Source organism: Diabrotica virgifera, chromosome 3 (assembly GCF_917563875.1).
Source record: "Diabrotica virgifera virgifera chromosome 3, PGI_DIABVI_V3a".
NCBI classification, from domain to species: Eukaryota; Metazoa; Arthropoda; class Insecta; order Coleoptera; family Chrysomelidae; genus Diabrotica; species Diabrotica virgifera.
The window spans coordinates 191,024,520-191,039,364 of NC_065445.1; the positions used below are offsets into that span (position 1 = coordinate 191,024,520).

At 33.8% G+C, this 14,845-nt stretch overlaps 1 protein-coding gene across 1 annotated transcript in view; it reads left to right on the plus strand.

Moving 5' to 3' along the window:
- Positions 1–14,845, plus strand: part of LOC114333765 (GAS2-like protein pickled eggs) — a 579,287-nt gene that overhangs the window by 344,102 nt on the left and 220,340 nt on the right. The window contains exon 4 of the mRNA XM_050647107.1: positions 7,875–8,041. Within this exon, the coding sequence (XP_050503064.1) occupies positions 7,875–8,041 (167 nt within the window). The remainder of the gene's footprint in view (positions 1–7,874; positions 8,042–14,845) is intronic.

The window sequence follows — 14,845 nt, forward strand, 5'->3', positions numbered from 1 at the left end:
TGGATTATACTTTTGTAGCTTAATAACTTCTAAACGGCTTAACTGATTTTGTTCACTAAACATGAGTTTGAAACGTATTAACAAGTAGTATCTTATACATCTAAGGTCAAGTATGATAACTGAAGCTATTACAGGAATTATTGAGCTTGAAAAACCGTTTTTCCCATAAGAATTAGATTTTATCATACTTATGAAGCCTATAACTTAAAAATTCGAATTTTCCCAGACATAAGGTATACACCGTTAGATTCGTCTAGAGTCCTTCTACAAACGCTCAGTTATTGGCGTAATTCGTAGGTTGAAATTTTGAATAATTGTCGAAAAACCAAAATTTTCAAAGTTTAGTTTTTCAGTTTTTCGGCTATACTGAGCCGTACGTATGTCTGATCCTGACAGCTTGGACACCATTTGAAAGCTTAACTCAACGCTATTGATTTGGTGTATTTACTGTTCTCCTGTCTCTTCTTGATCCGAATATATATACCGCCAAAAAATATGCCGTTTTGTACCTACCAAGTCCTATAGCTGGCTTATGGGTAGTCAAAACTCACAAACTACACCGGTTCTGAATCGGCCCTCACTCCTTCTTCAAACACAGAAAAAAAAAATTCAGATCGGTTTAACTTTTCCACACACACATACATACATACATACATACATACATACATACATACATACATACATACATACATATCCACAAACATTTTCCCTTTTTTAAATAAAAATTGACTCATATTTCTGAGCTCGGTAACTTTTGAACGGTATAACCGATTTTCAAAATTAGACATGCGTTGTAAAGGTAATGATCGCTTCTATTAGAAGCCGCAAAGATCGGAGTTACATTTTCAAAGTTTTTGGGAGTTTTGGGGACGAGAACGAAAAACATACCCTAAATAGGAAGGGCCGTAAAATCCACACCCTTGGATCAAAATGGATGGTTGACATATGAATGGGTGAGTCTTTTCCTGAACTTTAAGATGGGTGTTGGCCCAATTTTCAATTCAGTCGGATTTAGAAAATCGAAAATTACGTGTATGTATAGTGTTGCGTGTAGATGGTGTAGGTGTGCGCCACTGGCGAGAACTGCCGTTCTCTAGTAATAGGAACAAATTATTATAACTATTTCCTGCGTAGGATCTGGCGGCCATTTTTATTTATAAACAATTAACTGTCAAAAAATGGCATTTTCCCCTTTTTTTTTCAAATCAACGAAAATCAGTGAAACTTATGATTTTTTTAGTACATGTATCTTCGAGATTATGGAAAAAGCTTTAAAATGACGTATTACAAAGTTTGATATACTCATTTACTGTTAATATAATTGCGAAAAAAGGTCGGAATTGCAAAAAAAATATTTTCTCAATAACTGTTGTAAAAGTTAGTGTACAGCTTTGAAATTTTTGTCAAATGAGGGTTCTTTGGTGCTTAATATGTGATAAACATTTCAAAGCGATTCATTCAACTGTTTAAATTTTATTCAAATTGTTTATCCCAGAGAAAATTTTTTTGCAATAATATAAGTCAGAAAAAATGACCTTAGAACCATTCCACAGTTGTCAAATGAAAGAGCATGAGCTACATTTTCAACATGGTTTAAAAAAGTGAATAAAAATGTATTTATTAGTAATAAATAATTATGCAAAAGTATCGTCAATTTTTCTTTATAAACTTTTTGAATAACTTTTTCCAAAAAAATTTACTTTTTTACTCTGTTTTAAGTGCACAACTACCAAGTAATGTTATCTATATCATAATTGATAAGAAATTGTAATAAATATGTATAATTTCTTATATAATAAAATAAAAAGTTTATAAGGAAAGATTTACGATACTTTTGCATAATTATTTAGTAATAAATGAATTTTTTATTCACTTTTTTTAAATCAAGTTGAAAATATAGCTCATGCTCTTTCATTTGACACCTGTAGAATGGTTCTAACCTCATTTTATTTTGACTTATGTTATTGCACAAAAAATGCTCTCTGGGATAAACAATTTGAATAAAATTTAAACAATTAAATGAATCGCTTCGAAATTTTTATCACATATTAAGCACCAAAGAACCCTTATTTGACAAAAATTTCAAAGCTGTACACTAATTTTTACAACAGTTATTGCGAAAATATATTTTTTTTGCAATTCCGAACTTTTTTCGCAATTATATTAACAATAATTGAGTATATTAAACTTTGTAATACGTCATTTTAAAGCTTTGTCCATAATCTCGAAGATATTTGTACTAAAAAAAACCATAAGTTTCCCTGTTTTCCATTGATTTGAAAAAAAAGTGAGAAATGCCATTTTTTGACACTTAATTGTTTATAAATAAAAATGGCCGCCAGATCCTATGCAGGAAATAGTTACAATTTGCTCTTATAGGTATTACCTGTCAAAAAAATGCTTCAGTACCCTGGCTGTTCAAGTGTCATGGAAAAAACCTTATTACCCTGGACTATGTGTGACTGTATCTCGACATCCAAGCCCTTTATGAGTTCACGTTCCTATATTAAAATCGATCAATTAATTAGAACTACAAAAGTAGAACATTGTAGATGGAATATTAAACTCCGTTGATGACCTTTTAATCACCTATCTGAAAGTTCAAACGTTTTAAAAATTTTAATTCCATAATTAATATATTTCAATTTCCGAAGAAAATTTAACCAAAATAAATTAATATTTAAATATTTTATTGCCCAGAATGTATCAAAAGGCTAAACAGTTACAGATTCTTTCCCACCAATAAAACTATTATATTTATCTAATTTATCTAAAACATATGGTAATCAATGTGATGTTTTTTTGGCACACAATATTTTAATCGAATAACGAATGACGAATTTCACTGATATGTACACATAGCTTTGACCTACTTACATATTTCCTTTGGAGATTACTTAATAAAATACACGAAAGTTCAAGTACAGTGTACAATTATTACAAGATGAAAAGATGTCACTCTAAAAAAGATCATCTAGTTTCTAGTTATATCATGCAACATAACGTACCTACATAAAAAATGAACAAGTAAATAAAATACATTAAACGTTGATAAAATGTAGTATTGTTGTATATTTTATATAGAAAAAAGTATTGGCAAGTTTATAATGCTGATTATTTCATTCATAGAGATTCTGACCAATAGAAACCTACAAGAATAGAAATTACAGCGATTATTTCATTCATAGGGGATTCTGACCAATAGAAAGCTACAGAAATAAAAATTACATCGATATTATTCTATTTCTATCTTTTTTTCATACTATCACCTAGTGTTGCCCAAAATCGGTCTTGGTCTTGCAGTCTTGGTCTTGTTCTTGCGTTTTCGCAAGACCAAGACCAAGACCAAGACCGCCTAATTTTAGCAAGACCAAGACCAAGACTTACCGTGCAAGACTTGAGCAAGAACAAGACTAAGCCTGCGAGACTCTTGCGTCTTGCAGTTAGAACTGAGGGTCGTTTTAGGGAGTATATAAGTTCGGCTATATTCTTAGATACTCTATGAGAAACAAAAAAATTGTATCACAAATTTTGAAAATTGGACTTATGCGCATTACGAACAATACCATAAACATACATAGCGAATCAAAATATCCATTAAAAGAACACTCGACACATTTGACATGTACTGAGAGGTCATTATTATAATGTAAAAATAAAATTTTTTAGTCATACATTCTTTCTCAGCAGCAGTGGCGTAGCTAGCCCCACAGGGGCCCCGTATCAAAGATTTTCGCGGTGCCCTTTTCAAGAACTGATATAAGGTAGTGCTAGAAAATGTTCGATGGAACACCTTACTGTGAATGTGTACTCTTTTGTATGGTGTCTAAGGTTAGACTTTAACGGATACCCTTCTCAAAAACCTGGGAGCCTTTGAAACCTTGGTGTATCGGAGGATCCTACGAATAAGTTGGGTGGATAGAGTTCGTAACGAAGTTGTTATACATTGGAGGGGAAAAATTACGGGAAGTCATCAGAACAGTAAAAACTCGCAAACTTGAATATTTTTTGGCCATGCTATGAGGTGCTATGTACTATCCGTATTATACTACGGGATGGAAGCGTGGACACTGAAGAAAATTGACGTGAGAAGACCGGATACATTCGAGATATGGATGTACCGAAGAGTGCTGAAGATCTCATGGGTAAATAGAATAACCAACGTAGAGGTAATGAGACAGACGTATGCATAAGGAAAGAGAAGTACTTCTAATAATTAAGAGAAGAAAACTGAGATTAATATATGCGACATGTGATGAGAGGAGATAAATATCTAATACTCCACTTCATTATGTAAGTTAAATCCAGGAAAAAGATTTATAGGAAGCTGATAGCTAATTTAACTCATGGCTGAAGAATCTTAGGGCATAGTTGGATGTAGTAACAACGAATTACTTAGAGCCGCACTCTCAAAAGTAAAAATCGCTTTGATGATTGCCAACCTTCGAAGCGGAGACGGCACCTAGAGAAGAATGCGCCACCCAGAGAATTATAATATACTCCATTTAATAATAAAAGGCAAAGGAGACGGAAGAAAAGGGTCAGGTCGAAGAAAAACGCCATGGCTTAGAAACTTAAGAGAGTGGTTTGAGAAACTCCAGCTTCCATTTTCCGAGCTGCCGCCAACAAAATTACTATAGTCAATTTGATAGCCAACACTCGATAATCGAACACGGCACATGAAGAAGAAGACATGTGTGAATAATTTTATTCCACTTTAAAATTCCTGAAATTCAATTACTCGTCAGTACAAACTAACCAGCATCTGAAAGAATTACTAAGAAGTGCTGTCACCATTTATTCACTAAGATTTAAAGAATTATCAAAAGAAGTAAAATAAATTTATAATATTTAAAATTAGTACAAATAGGTTGTACTTTTATTTACACGTGTTCAATAAATATTCTGTACAAAATTCTGTAAAAAAATTTTTAACTCCTCTTTTGCATTTTTTAATACGCATTTAATGACGGCTTCTAAAAAATTTCAAATTTCTATCAAAGAATATCAAGGACTTTTGTCACCCCTGTTACAGACGACAATTAGATAAGAATTAATTATTGTTTCATTAGTAGATAGAGATCTAGATCTAGTACTTACCATTGCAATCTAAATCACTTTGAGAATCTGGTTGATGGAAAAATGAAGAAATTTTGGGTATTATCTTCTTCAAAACTTCTTCCTTTTTTTGTTTCATTTTTCTTTTCATCGCTCCACTCAGCTACACTCTTTTTATTTCACTATTTTTTTTCACTTCACAATATTTTCAGAATTTAAAATTTAAACTTTCTGAATCGACTGCACAAATTGAACCTAATAAACCTAATAAACTCTAATAAACCAAACTCAAAAAATAGATTTGAAAACAGATTCAGTTTTTTCAACAACACTTGCTATATATATGCCAAGGGTGACTGGACAATGAAAAAATGGGCTAAACAATAAATAGATTAAGTACACGAAAATATACCCAAAACAATACATATACACACTGTTCCAAATCGTCAAGGATTAAGCGATAACAAAAATTGCAATTTGGCCATTTTACAGTGTGTCACCGCCAACGGTAAATGAACCATGAAGAGTACCTAACTTGAAAACAAAAACAAAGCTTCTTTGTTGTTATGGAATACGACGGCAAATGATACAATATTAGAGATATCCATTACACGAAAAGGTCGACATCCAAACAATACACTGTTTCAAAGCGTTTTATTAGGGAAATTGTAGAATATTTTGTTCAATTTTTTAAATGGAAGTTTTGTTTCGACATGCAGCGCCAAGGCCCCGTATAATATGCCGGATATCGTGTAGACATAATACCGAAATATTATTTTAACGATATAGGTACACTGCTCCAAGAAATTAACGCACCACCCATCTTTATTTATACGTCCATGGCACCACCTTAAAAATGGGTCATTTTTAATGTCTCAAATTTCCTAAACCTGTTGTTATTTAAATTTAAGTGATTTTTTTAAATATTTGGTCTTATTCTATTCTTTATAAATATCGCAGTAATAATAGATATTTTTGCTAGACAGGTCAATTTTGTCAGTGTATACCGGGTGTACCAATCAAACTGTGTTTTCTCTCACTCTGTGGAATATTCTAGCATTATGCTAACTTATTATTCTAGCATGCAATAAGAGCATACTGAAATTAAAGCCCAACTAAAGCCTCATATTTTCTTAACATTATGTTTTTTTATTCATTCACTTATACTGGATAATAAAAAAGTTAGGTACTTTTTTAACTATCCATGTTTTTCATCAATACAGAATGTTTTTAAATAAGTATGGCAAACTTTAATGGGTAATTCTGCACGAAAAACTAATGACAGTTTACTTCATAAACGTTTACTTTATAAATGCTTTGTTTACCAAATAGGGAGGGGTTGAAATTTTTCTTACAAACTGACGATTTATTTATTGCTCTAAAATCGGCTGAGATACGCAAATGAAATTTTGTGGGTTTTAAGAGGTAGTTTTAACTTTAGTTAGTTAGAACATAACAGCGATCACTTTAGATCGTGGGTTCAAACCCCACCCGGTGTCAGTTGTTTAGATATTTATTAATTTGGCTAATCTTTACTATGGCTATGATATTCAAGCTTAAAATGTACCTCTCTGTTACGTTGTTCTAAGATATGCAATAGGCTAATGGGCAACTGCGAGACTTGCAAGACTCTTGCTGCAAGACCAAGACCAAGACCAAGACTGGGAGCGCAATACCAAGACCAAGACCAAGACCAGGTGTACTGACGCAAGACCAAGACCAAGACTGTCTAAGTCTCGTCTTGGTCTTGCATTTGGGCAACACTACTATCACATTATGTACATAAAGTTGCATTTAAAAAATAGTGTTGAAACACCAATTAAGTAAAGTTGTTGTTTTCACCAATTTTGAAAACAAAACTGTGAATTATCCACGCCCGTCTGTCCGTCCGTCCGACCGTCTGTCTGTCTGTCTGTCTGCTACTCGCGGTCGGACGGGAATAAAACTACTCCGTCACTATACCAGGTAGAATGAAAAATGATGTGTCAAATGAAAGCTTATAATCCAAGGATGGTACTAAAGGTCAGAAATTTTACCTAGGCTGTCTGTCCGTCTGACCTAGGACTTCCGGTTTTATTATATTATTCGACTTTATTTTATTTCGATTTTATTATATTTTATTATTCGACGCGCCAAGACGAGAACAAATATATCCTTCCGGTTTCATGACTGTCTGTCCGTCCGTCCGCGAATACAACTCCCCCATTATTAATATAGATAGAATGGCAAATGGGGTGGAGAAATTTTACCTAGAGGATTTGTCCGGTCAGACGGACAGACAGCCTAGGTCAAATTTCTAACCTTTAGTACCATCCTTGGATTATAGCTTTCATTCGACACCTCATTTCTCATTCTACCTGGTATAATGACGGAGGAGTTGTGTTTACGGACAGACGGATAGACGGACGTTGATAATTCAAAGTTTTCACATTTATTCAAAATTGGGTTCAATTTAAACGTCTTTATAAAATTATTTTTTCTTTTATAAATTTAAGTTACTTAATTTTGTATAAACTGTATGCAATATTGTAGCGATTTATTCATCTGAACTGTCCAGAACTTGAAATTCTATAAATAAAAAAAAAGTTTATAGTAAAAGGCCTTACTTTCACAGACATCTGACAATATCGTTTGTTGTGTTTGACTGAACACTTTGAAAATACGCTACTGTGTTTCTCGTTTCTCGCTCAAAGATAAACGAACGTAAGCGCAAACTTTCCATTCATAAAACATCAAACCAAAACATTCCGTTTCCGTTTGAAGTTTGGACTTTTACGGTAATATATTTTTTTAATGAATTTTTCTCTTTGTTGCAGCACGCTAATGCCGTGAAGGCCCAAGCTCAAGAATATGCGGAGAGAAAACAAGCCAAGAAAATAATGACGAGGTCTGTAACCAGCTCGTTGGCAGTCGCCCAGGCGCTTGTCCAGATCGCCGATTTCAAGTACTTCAATACGGCCAAACCAGGCACGTTTTTCTCCAGGTAAGCCATTAAAGTAGGTTATTAGGATGCACTTGAATAAACTGATGAGTTTTCCTTGCGAGATCAGACAGGATTTTAGAGGATTTTCCAGACGGCGGCATGCAATAACTAGAACGTTTTAAGGGCACCACATATACGGAGTTAAAAAAGTTCTTGTAAAAATTTTAAATGTCAACAGGAGATTTAAAAAAATATTAAATAAATATAATATCTGAGTAATGCATTCGAACTTTACAGTTGAGTACCTGAATCTTTACCCGTGCGTCATCATTTAAAGCATACGAAATAAGTCGATGATAAGTCGGAAAATGAAATTTAGTAAACGCAACAGCAAGTCACTTAACTGTCACTTGCTGTTGCGTTTAGTAAATTTCAATTTCCGACTTATCATCGACTTATATCGTATGCTTTAAATGATGACGCACGGGTAAAGATTCAGGGACTCAACTGTACTTGATGGAAGTTCAATTTATCTAACATTAAAATAATGAAAACTTGGAACTTGGAACTCTCGTTGGAACTTTACCGCGCTGAGCAGATGGGACGTGAATTATAAATTGTAAAATTCCCTCATCGTCTTTAGTCTCAGCATCCGTTATGGCTTGCGAATTGTAGAAGCCTCGGAGGTGTAACCAGAGAAGGTTTCATTGTTTTTCAATCTGGTAGGATGTAGAGTAACATTTTTTGATGTTGTTTTATGTGCTATTAGATTGAACACTTAGTCTTTTGCTAGCAGTTGTCGCTAGGGCATCCCTGCCATTTCGTTCGATGCAATCCGTCACAGCACGTCGGGGTTTGTCCTGGTTGGGTCAGAGAGAGCAGCATATATGTGCCTCCTGGTGAGAGACTAATAAGTTTCGAAACCGGTAGAAGTGCTTGCTGCACTCTCTGATTGAACTTGAATAATGATATGGCTGTATTTTCGTGTTGCAACGAAATTGAAAATGGTTTATTCATTTTTGAAAACTTTTGTGTTCAATCATCATCATCATGGCATCTTCACTCCTAGCTTAGTGATTGCTGCCCTCTTTGGGCTCTTTCGATTCATTTGTCGCGGGGAATCAGTCCGCATTAACATTTTGGTTTTACAACTGATTGTGTGACTTGACATCTTACATAAAAAATATAGTTTTTAAAAATGTTTTGTAAAATTGTGAAAAAATGAGTTGTGACAAATTAATAAATCAGTGATTTGAAATAATTTTCATTCTTCATGTTTGTTTAATTATTTGTTTGTTTAATTATTTGTTTGTTTCATTGTTTGTTATTTCATACAAGTACAATGAACTTGCTCCTGTGAATGGGTCTGCTCCCGTAAATGAGTTTACTATCGTGATTGGGTTTCCTCCCACGAATCTGTGTGAATGGGTTTACACCCCTGATTGGGTTTACTCCCTGGAATGTGTGCGAATGGGTTTACTCCCGTGAATGTGTGCCAATAGGTTTGCTCCCGTGAATGTGTGCAAATAGGTTTACTTCCGTGAATGTATGTGAATGGGCTTACTCCCTAGAATGCATATGAATGGGTTTACCCCAGTGAATGTGTGTGAATAAATTTATTCCCATGAATATGTTTGCTCCCACGATTCGATAAAGTATGAAGGAGTCAGGAAAATTAGAGGGAGACACGATAAAATAGGAGGGAGTCAGAGAAAATTAGAGTGATTTAGGAAAAATTATTCAGATTCAAGAGAGGGTATATCTATCAATGGAGAAGTTTTGAACAACTTACGTTTTGCAGACGATACAGTAATAATAACGGATAACAACAATGATTTACAGAACATAATGCAACGCCTTAATGAACGCTGTCATGAGTACGGACTGAAGATTATTTTAAAGAAAACTAAATGCATGATCATAGCTAAATCAGCACACGCAAATATCCAATTAACTATTGAAGATAATTGAGAGTGTGGATAACTACAAATACTTAGGAACATGGATAACATCAAGTGTAGACCAAACCAAAGAAATTAAGACACGTATTGAAATAGCACGTGCATCATTCATTAAATTTAAAAAGTTTCTTTGTTGTCGGGATATAAGGTTAGAACTACGCCTAAGGATGCTTCGATGTTACGTGTTCTCTGCTCTTCTTTATGGCTTGGAAGCGTGGACATTGAAACAAGTCCATTTGAATAAGTTATCCGCCTTTGAATTTTGGTGTTACAGAAGAATCCTACGAATATCATGGATTCAAAGAATGTCGAACGTGGAAATAACTAGAAAGATAGAAAATCAACCGGAAATAATACTATCAAAAAAAAACTATCAAAAGACGAAAACTTGAGTACTTGGGACATGTGATGAGAGGGCAAAAATGTTCATTATTACAACTTATTATGCAAGGCAAAATATGAGTAAGGCGAAATGTGGGAAAACGAAGAACATTCTGGCTTAAGAACTTACGGGAATGGTTCGAATGGAGTATTGCAGAGCTATTTAGAGCGGCAGTCAACAGGGTCCGCATTGCCATGATGATTTCCAACCTTCGATAGAAGATGGAACTTAAAGAAGAAGAAGAGGAAAAATTAGAGGGAGACATGCTAAGAAAGGAGTGAGCCTAGAAGAATTAGAGAGAGTAAGAAAAAATTATTACTCCGGAATCGACAACAACACCCATCGGTACGGAGTTGGAATCATCATTTCAAAGAAATGGAAAAATTCTCTGATTACCTGTACTCCTTACTCAGAACGCTTAATATTAATACAAATTAAAGAAAGACATAACTTAATAAATCTTATTCAAGTCTGTGCACCAACAGCAGATAAAGATGACGATGAAATAGAACAATTCTACAACGACTTAGAAGAAATGCTGAAAGCAATAAAAAAGCAACACATTAACATAATAACGGGCGATCTTAATGCCAAAGTCGGTCAAGGTAAGGCAGGAGAACATGTAGGAAACTATGGACTTGGAAACAGAAACGACAGAGGAGATCGATTGATTCAATTTTGCCAGAGCGAAGACTTCGTAATAACAAACACCCTTTTCAAATTACCTCCTCGGCGATTATATACATGGACATCTCCACAACATACCAAAGAAAAAATAGTGAGAAATCAAATAGACTACATTCTGATAGCAAGGAGGTATCGTAATGCTGTTAAATGTACTAAGACGTACCCAGGAGCTGATATAGGCTCAGATCATAACCCGGTAGTTACTGTGATAGAGGCGAAACCAAAAAAGATTAGCAGACCACACAGAAAGATACTAGATTTAGATAAACTTAGAAACAAAAATATACGACAAGAAACAGGAGAAGAAATAAATGAAAACCTCAGTTCAGTGCAACAACAAATTAACGATACAGATAACGTTAACCAAAAATTAAAGTACATAAATACAGCTATACAAACAGCAGGAAAGAAACATCTGACAAAAACGACAACAAAGAACAAGGGGTGGATGACACAGGACATACTAGACTTGATGGAACAAAGAAGAAAGATGAAGAATTACCTAGACAAATACAAAGAAATAAACAAACACATAAAAAAGAGAATAAAAGAACCCAAAGAGGCGTGGATTAAAGAACAGTGTGAAGAAATGGAAACCTATGAGAAAAAGTACGATGCGTTCAATATGCACAAAAAAGTAAAAGAGATAACAGGAAGCATAAAGAAATGCCAAATAGGTAAACTTAAAGACAAAGATGGAAATCTTATTGTAGATCTAGAGAATAAAATAAAAAGATGGACAGAATACCTGAATGAATTATTTGAAGACGATAGAAACAACTTAACTCAGATAATCAATGCAACTGGGCCAGACATATTGAAAGAAGAAGTAGAATACGCAATAAGAAACGCTAAAAATGGAAAAGTAAACGGACCTGATGAAATCCCTACAGAACTGCTGAAGCTTTTGAATGATAAATCCGTAACCATAATATTGCATATATTCAATACAATATACAGTACTGGTATAATACCGCAAGAATGGTTGCTGTCTACGTTTGTCATCATACCGAAGAAAACTAAGGCAATGCAATGTTCAGATCATCGAACAATCTTCTTGATGAGTCACCTGCTTAAAATATTTCTTAGAGTCATCCACAACCGAATCTATCAAAAACTAGACATCGATATTAACGATACACAGATGGGATTCAGAAAAGGATTAGGTACAAGGGATGCTCTCTTTGCCTTGAACGTTCTAACACAGAGATGCCTAGATGTTAACCAAGAGGTACACGCCTGCTTTATAGACTTTGAAAAGGCCTTTGACAAAGTTCGCCACAGTAAACTCAAAGAAATCCTGGAGAGTAAGAACATTGACACCAGAGACATACAAATAATATTAAATCTGTACTGGAATCAGCGAGCTAATATAAAAATAGAAGACCAAACATCGGACGAAATAGAAATACGTAGAGGGGTACGACAGAGTCGTATATTGTCACCGCTCTTTTTTAATATCTACAGCAAACAAATATGCCAAGAAGCTCTCTCATATGCAAACGAAGGGATAATAGTCAATGGAGAAGTTATCAATAACATTCGATATGTTGACGATACTGTGATAATGGCAAGAACAGCTCAAGATCTACAACATCTAGTTGAAAGTATGAATGAGATATGTAATAACTACGGTATAAGGATGAACGTCAAAAAAGCCAAATATATGACCTTCAGTAAGAATCCAATAAATGACACTAGTATCACAATAAACGGTACCCAACTTGAAAAAGTAAACGAATACAAATACTTGGGAACCCTTATCAATGAAACAGGTGACCAAAATCACGAGATAAAAAGACGTATTGAAATTGCCAGGTCTACTTTTATAAAAATAAAAAAATTATTTTGTAATCGTGATATTAGTATTCATCTACGAACTAGAATGTTAAAATTAGCCCAGTAAATGAACGGGAAATTCGGCGATACCGTGTAATTTTCAGGGGCAACTCCGAATTGCATGAAAATTTGGATTTAGGTTCTATTTACCCTCCACTTCAAAGTTGAAATTGTGCCGTTGGTTGCTTTTACTTGGGGGGCGACAGTCACCCCTTCTCGGGGGTGAAAAAACATACGTTCAAGATAAGACCGGAAATGGATAAATTGACTGATTTTAAGTAACTTTTGTTCTATAGAGTTTTTTACTTAAGTCAATAATTTTCGAGTTATTTGCCATTGAAAATGTTGATTTTTCGACAAAAAAACTACGTTTTCAGACGGTTTTTCGCAAATAGCTCAAAAAGTAAATATTTTATCGAAAAAAATATCCTTAGTAAAAGTGTAGATTATAAAAAACCCAAAAAAATGGTGTATCAGTAAAGTCTATCAATCAAATAAAAACAAAGTTGTAGCTCATGAAAAATACGTTCTTATTCGTCTAATTCCAAATCGAATATTTCAAGGTGAAATCACCGAAAAATTAAGCACTTTTCGAGAAAAACCCATTTAAAATTTTTTAAAGTGTTTATAAAAAGCTTTGTTTTAATTGTTAACAAAAGTTTTAGCATTAAAAATAAGCGAGTTACGCTCAAAATAAAGTTGGCCCTCTTTTTTTGTAAAAAATCATGAAAATCTCGCCGTGTTTAGCTCCCCAAATGAAATTAATCGCTACCGCTTTACAAGCAATTTACTTACCTATCTATTTTTTATATGATCTGTCAGTCTCACCGGTTTAAAGTGTTTATTTATGAAAGGGTTATAATTGAGAAAGCTTGAATGGGTCACTAATCACGAGTGTATGCAAATTTTGAACAGCCATATCTTAACCAATTTTTGTCTTACGAAGAAACAAAATGAAACTAGCATATTATTTATAATAGCAAAACCTACATTTTTTTACCCTTTAAGATTTTTCTTATCACTAATACTTTTTAAGTTATTTTGAAAAAATTAAATTTTTCAGAAATTTTTAGAAAATTTTTTTTTACTATAAAACCAAATGTTTTCAAAAATAAGCACTTCAAACCAATCAAACTTACAGATCATATAAACAATACACATACAGTTAAAATAGATGGTAAAGCCAAACGATTAATTTCATTTAGGGTGCTAAATAGAGGGAGGTTTTCACGATTTTTTTTACCAAAAAAAAGGCGCCAACTTTTTTTTCAGTGTAACTCGTTTATTTTTGATGCTGTAAACTTTTGTAAAAAACAAATAATAAGCTTTTTTTCGATACTTTACAAATGTTAATAAAGTTTTCCCGAAAAACGCTTCTTTCTTCGGTGATTTCGCGTTGAATTATTCGATTTGGAATTAGACGAATAAGAACGTATTTTTCATGAGCTACAACTTTGCTTCTACTCAATTTGTAGACTTTACTGGTACACCATTTTTTCGTTTTTTTTATAGGCAGTAACTTTTGCTAAAAATATTTTTTTCGATAAAATATTTACTTTTTGAGTTCTTTGGGAAAAACGGTCTGAAAACGTAGTTTTTTTGTCGAAAAATCAACATTTTAAATCGCGAGTAAAGTATTGACTTACGTAAAAAACTTTATAGAACAAAAGGTGCTTAAAATAAGTCAATATATCCATTTCCGGCCTTATTTTAAACACATGTTTTTCACCCCCCGAGAAGGGCTAAATGTCACCCCCCAATTAAAAGCAACCAACGGCACAAATTCAACTTTGAAGTGGAGGGTAAGTAGAACCTAAATCCAAATTTTCGTGCAATTCGGAGTTGCCCCTGGAAATTACACTCCAAAACGGTCATTTATTGGGCTAAATGCCATGTATTCAGTACTTTGCTCTACGGTGTTGAGTCATGGACTCTTAAACAGAGGAATATTAAAAATCTTGAAAGCTTTGAGATGTGGTGCTACCGCCGTATACT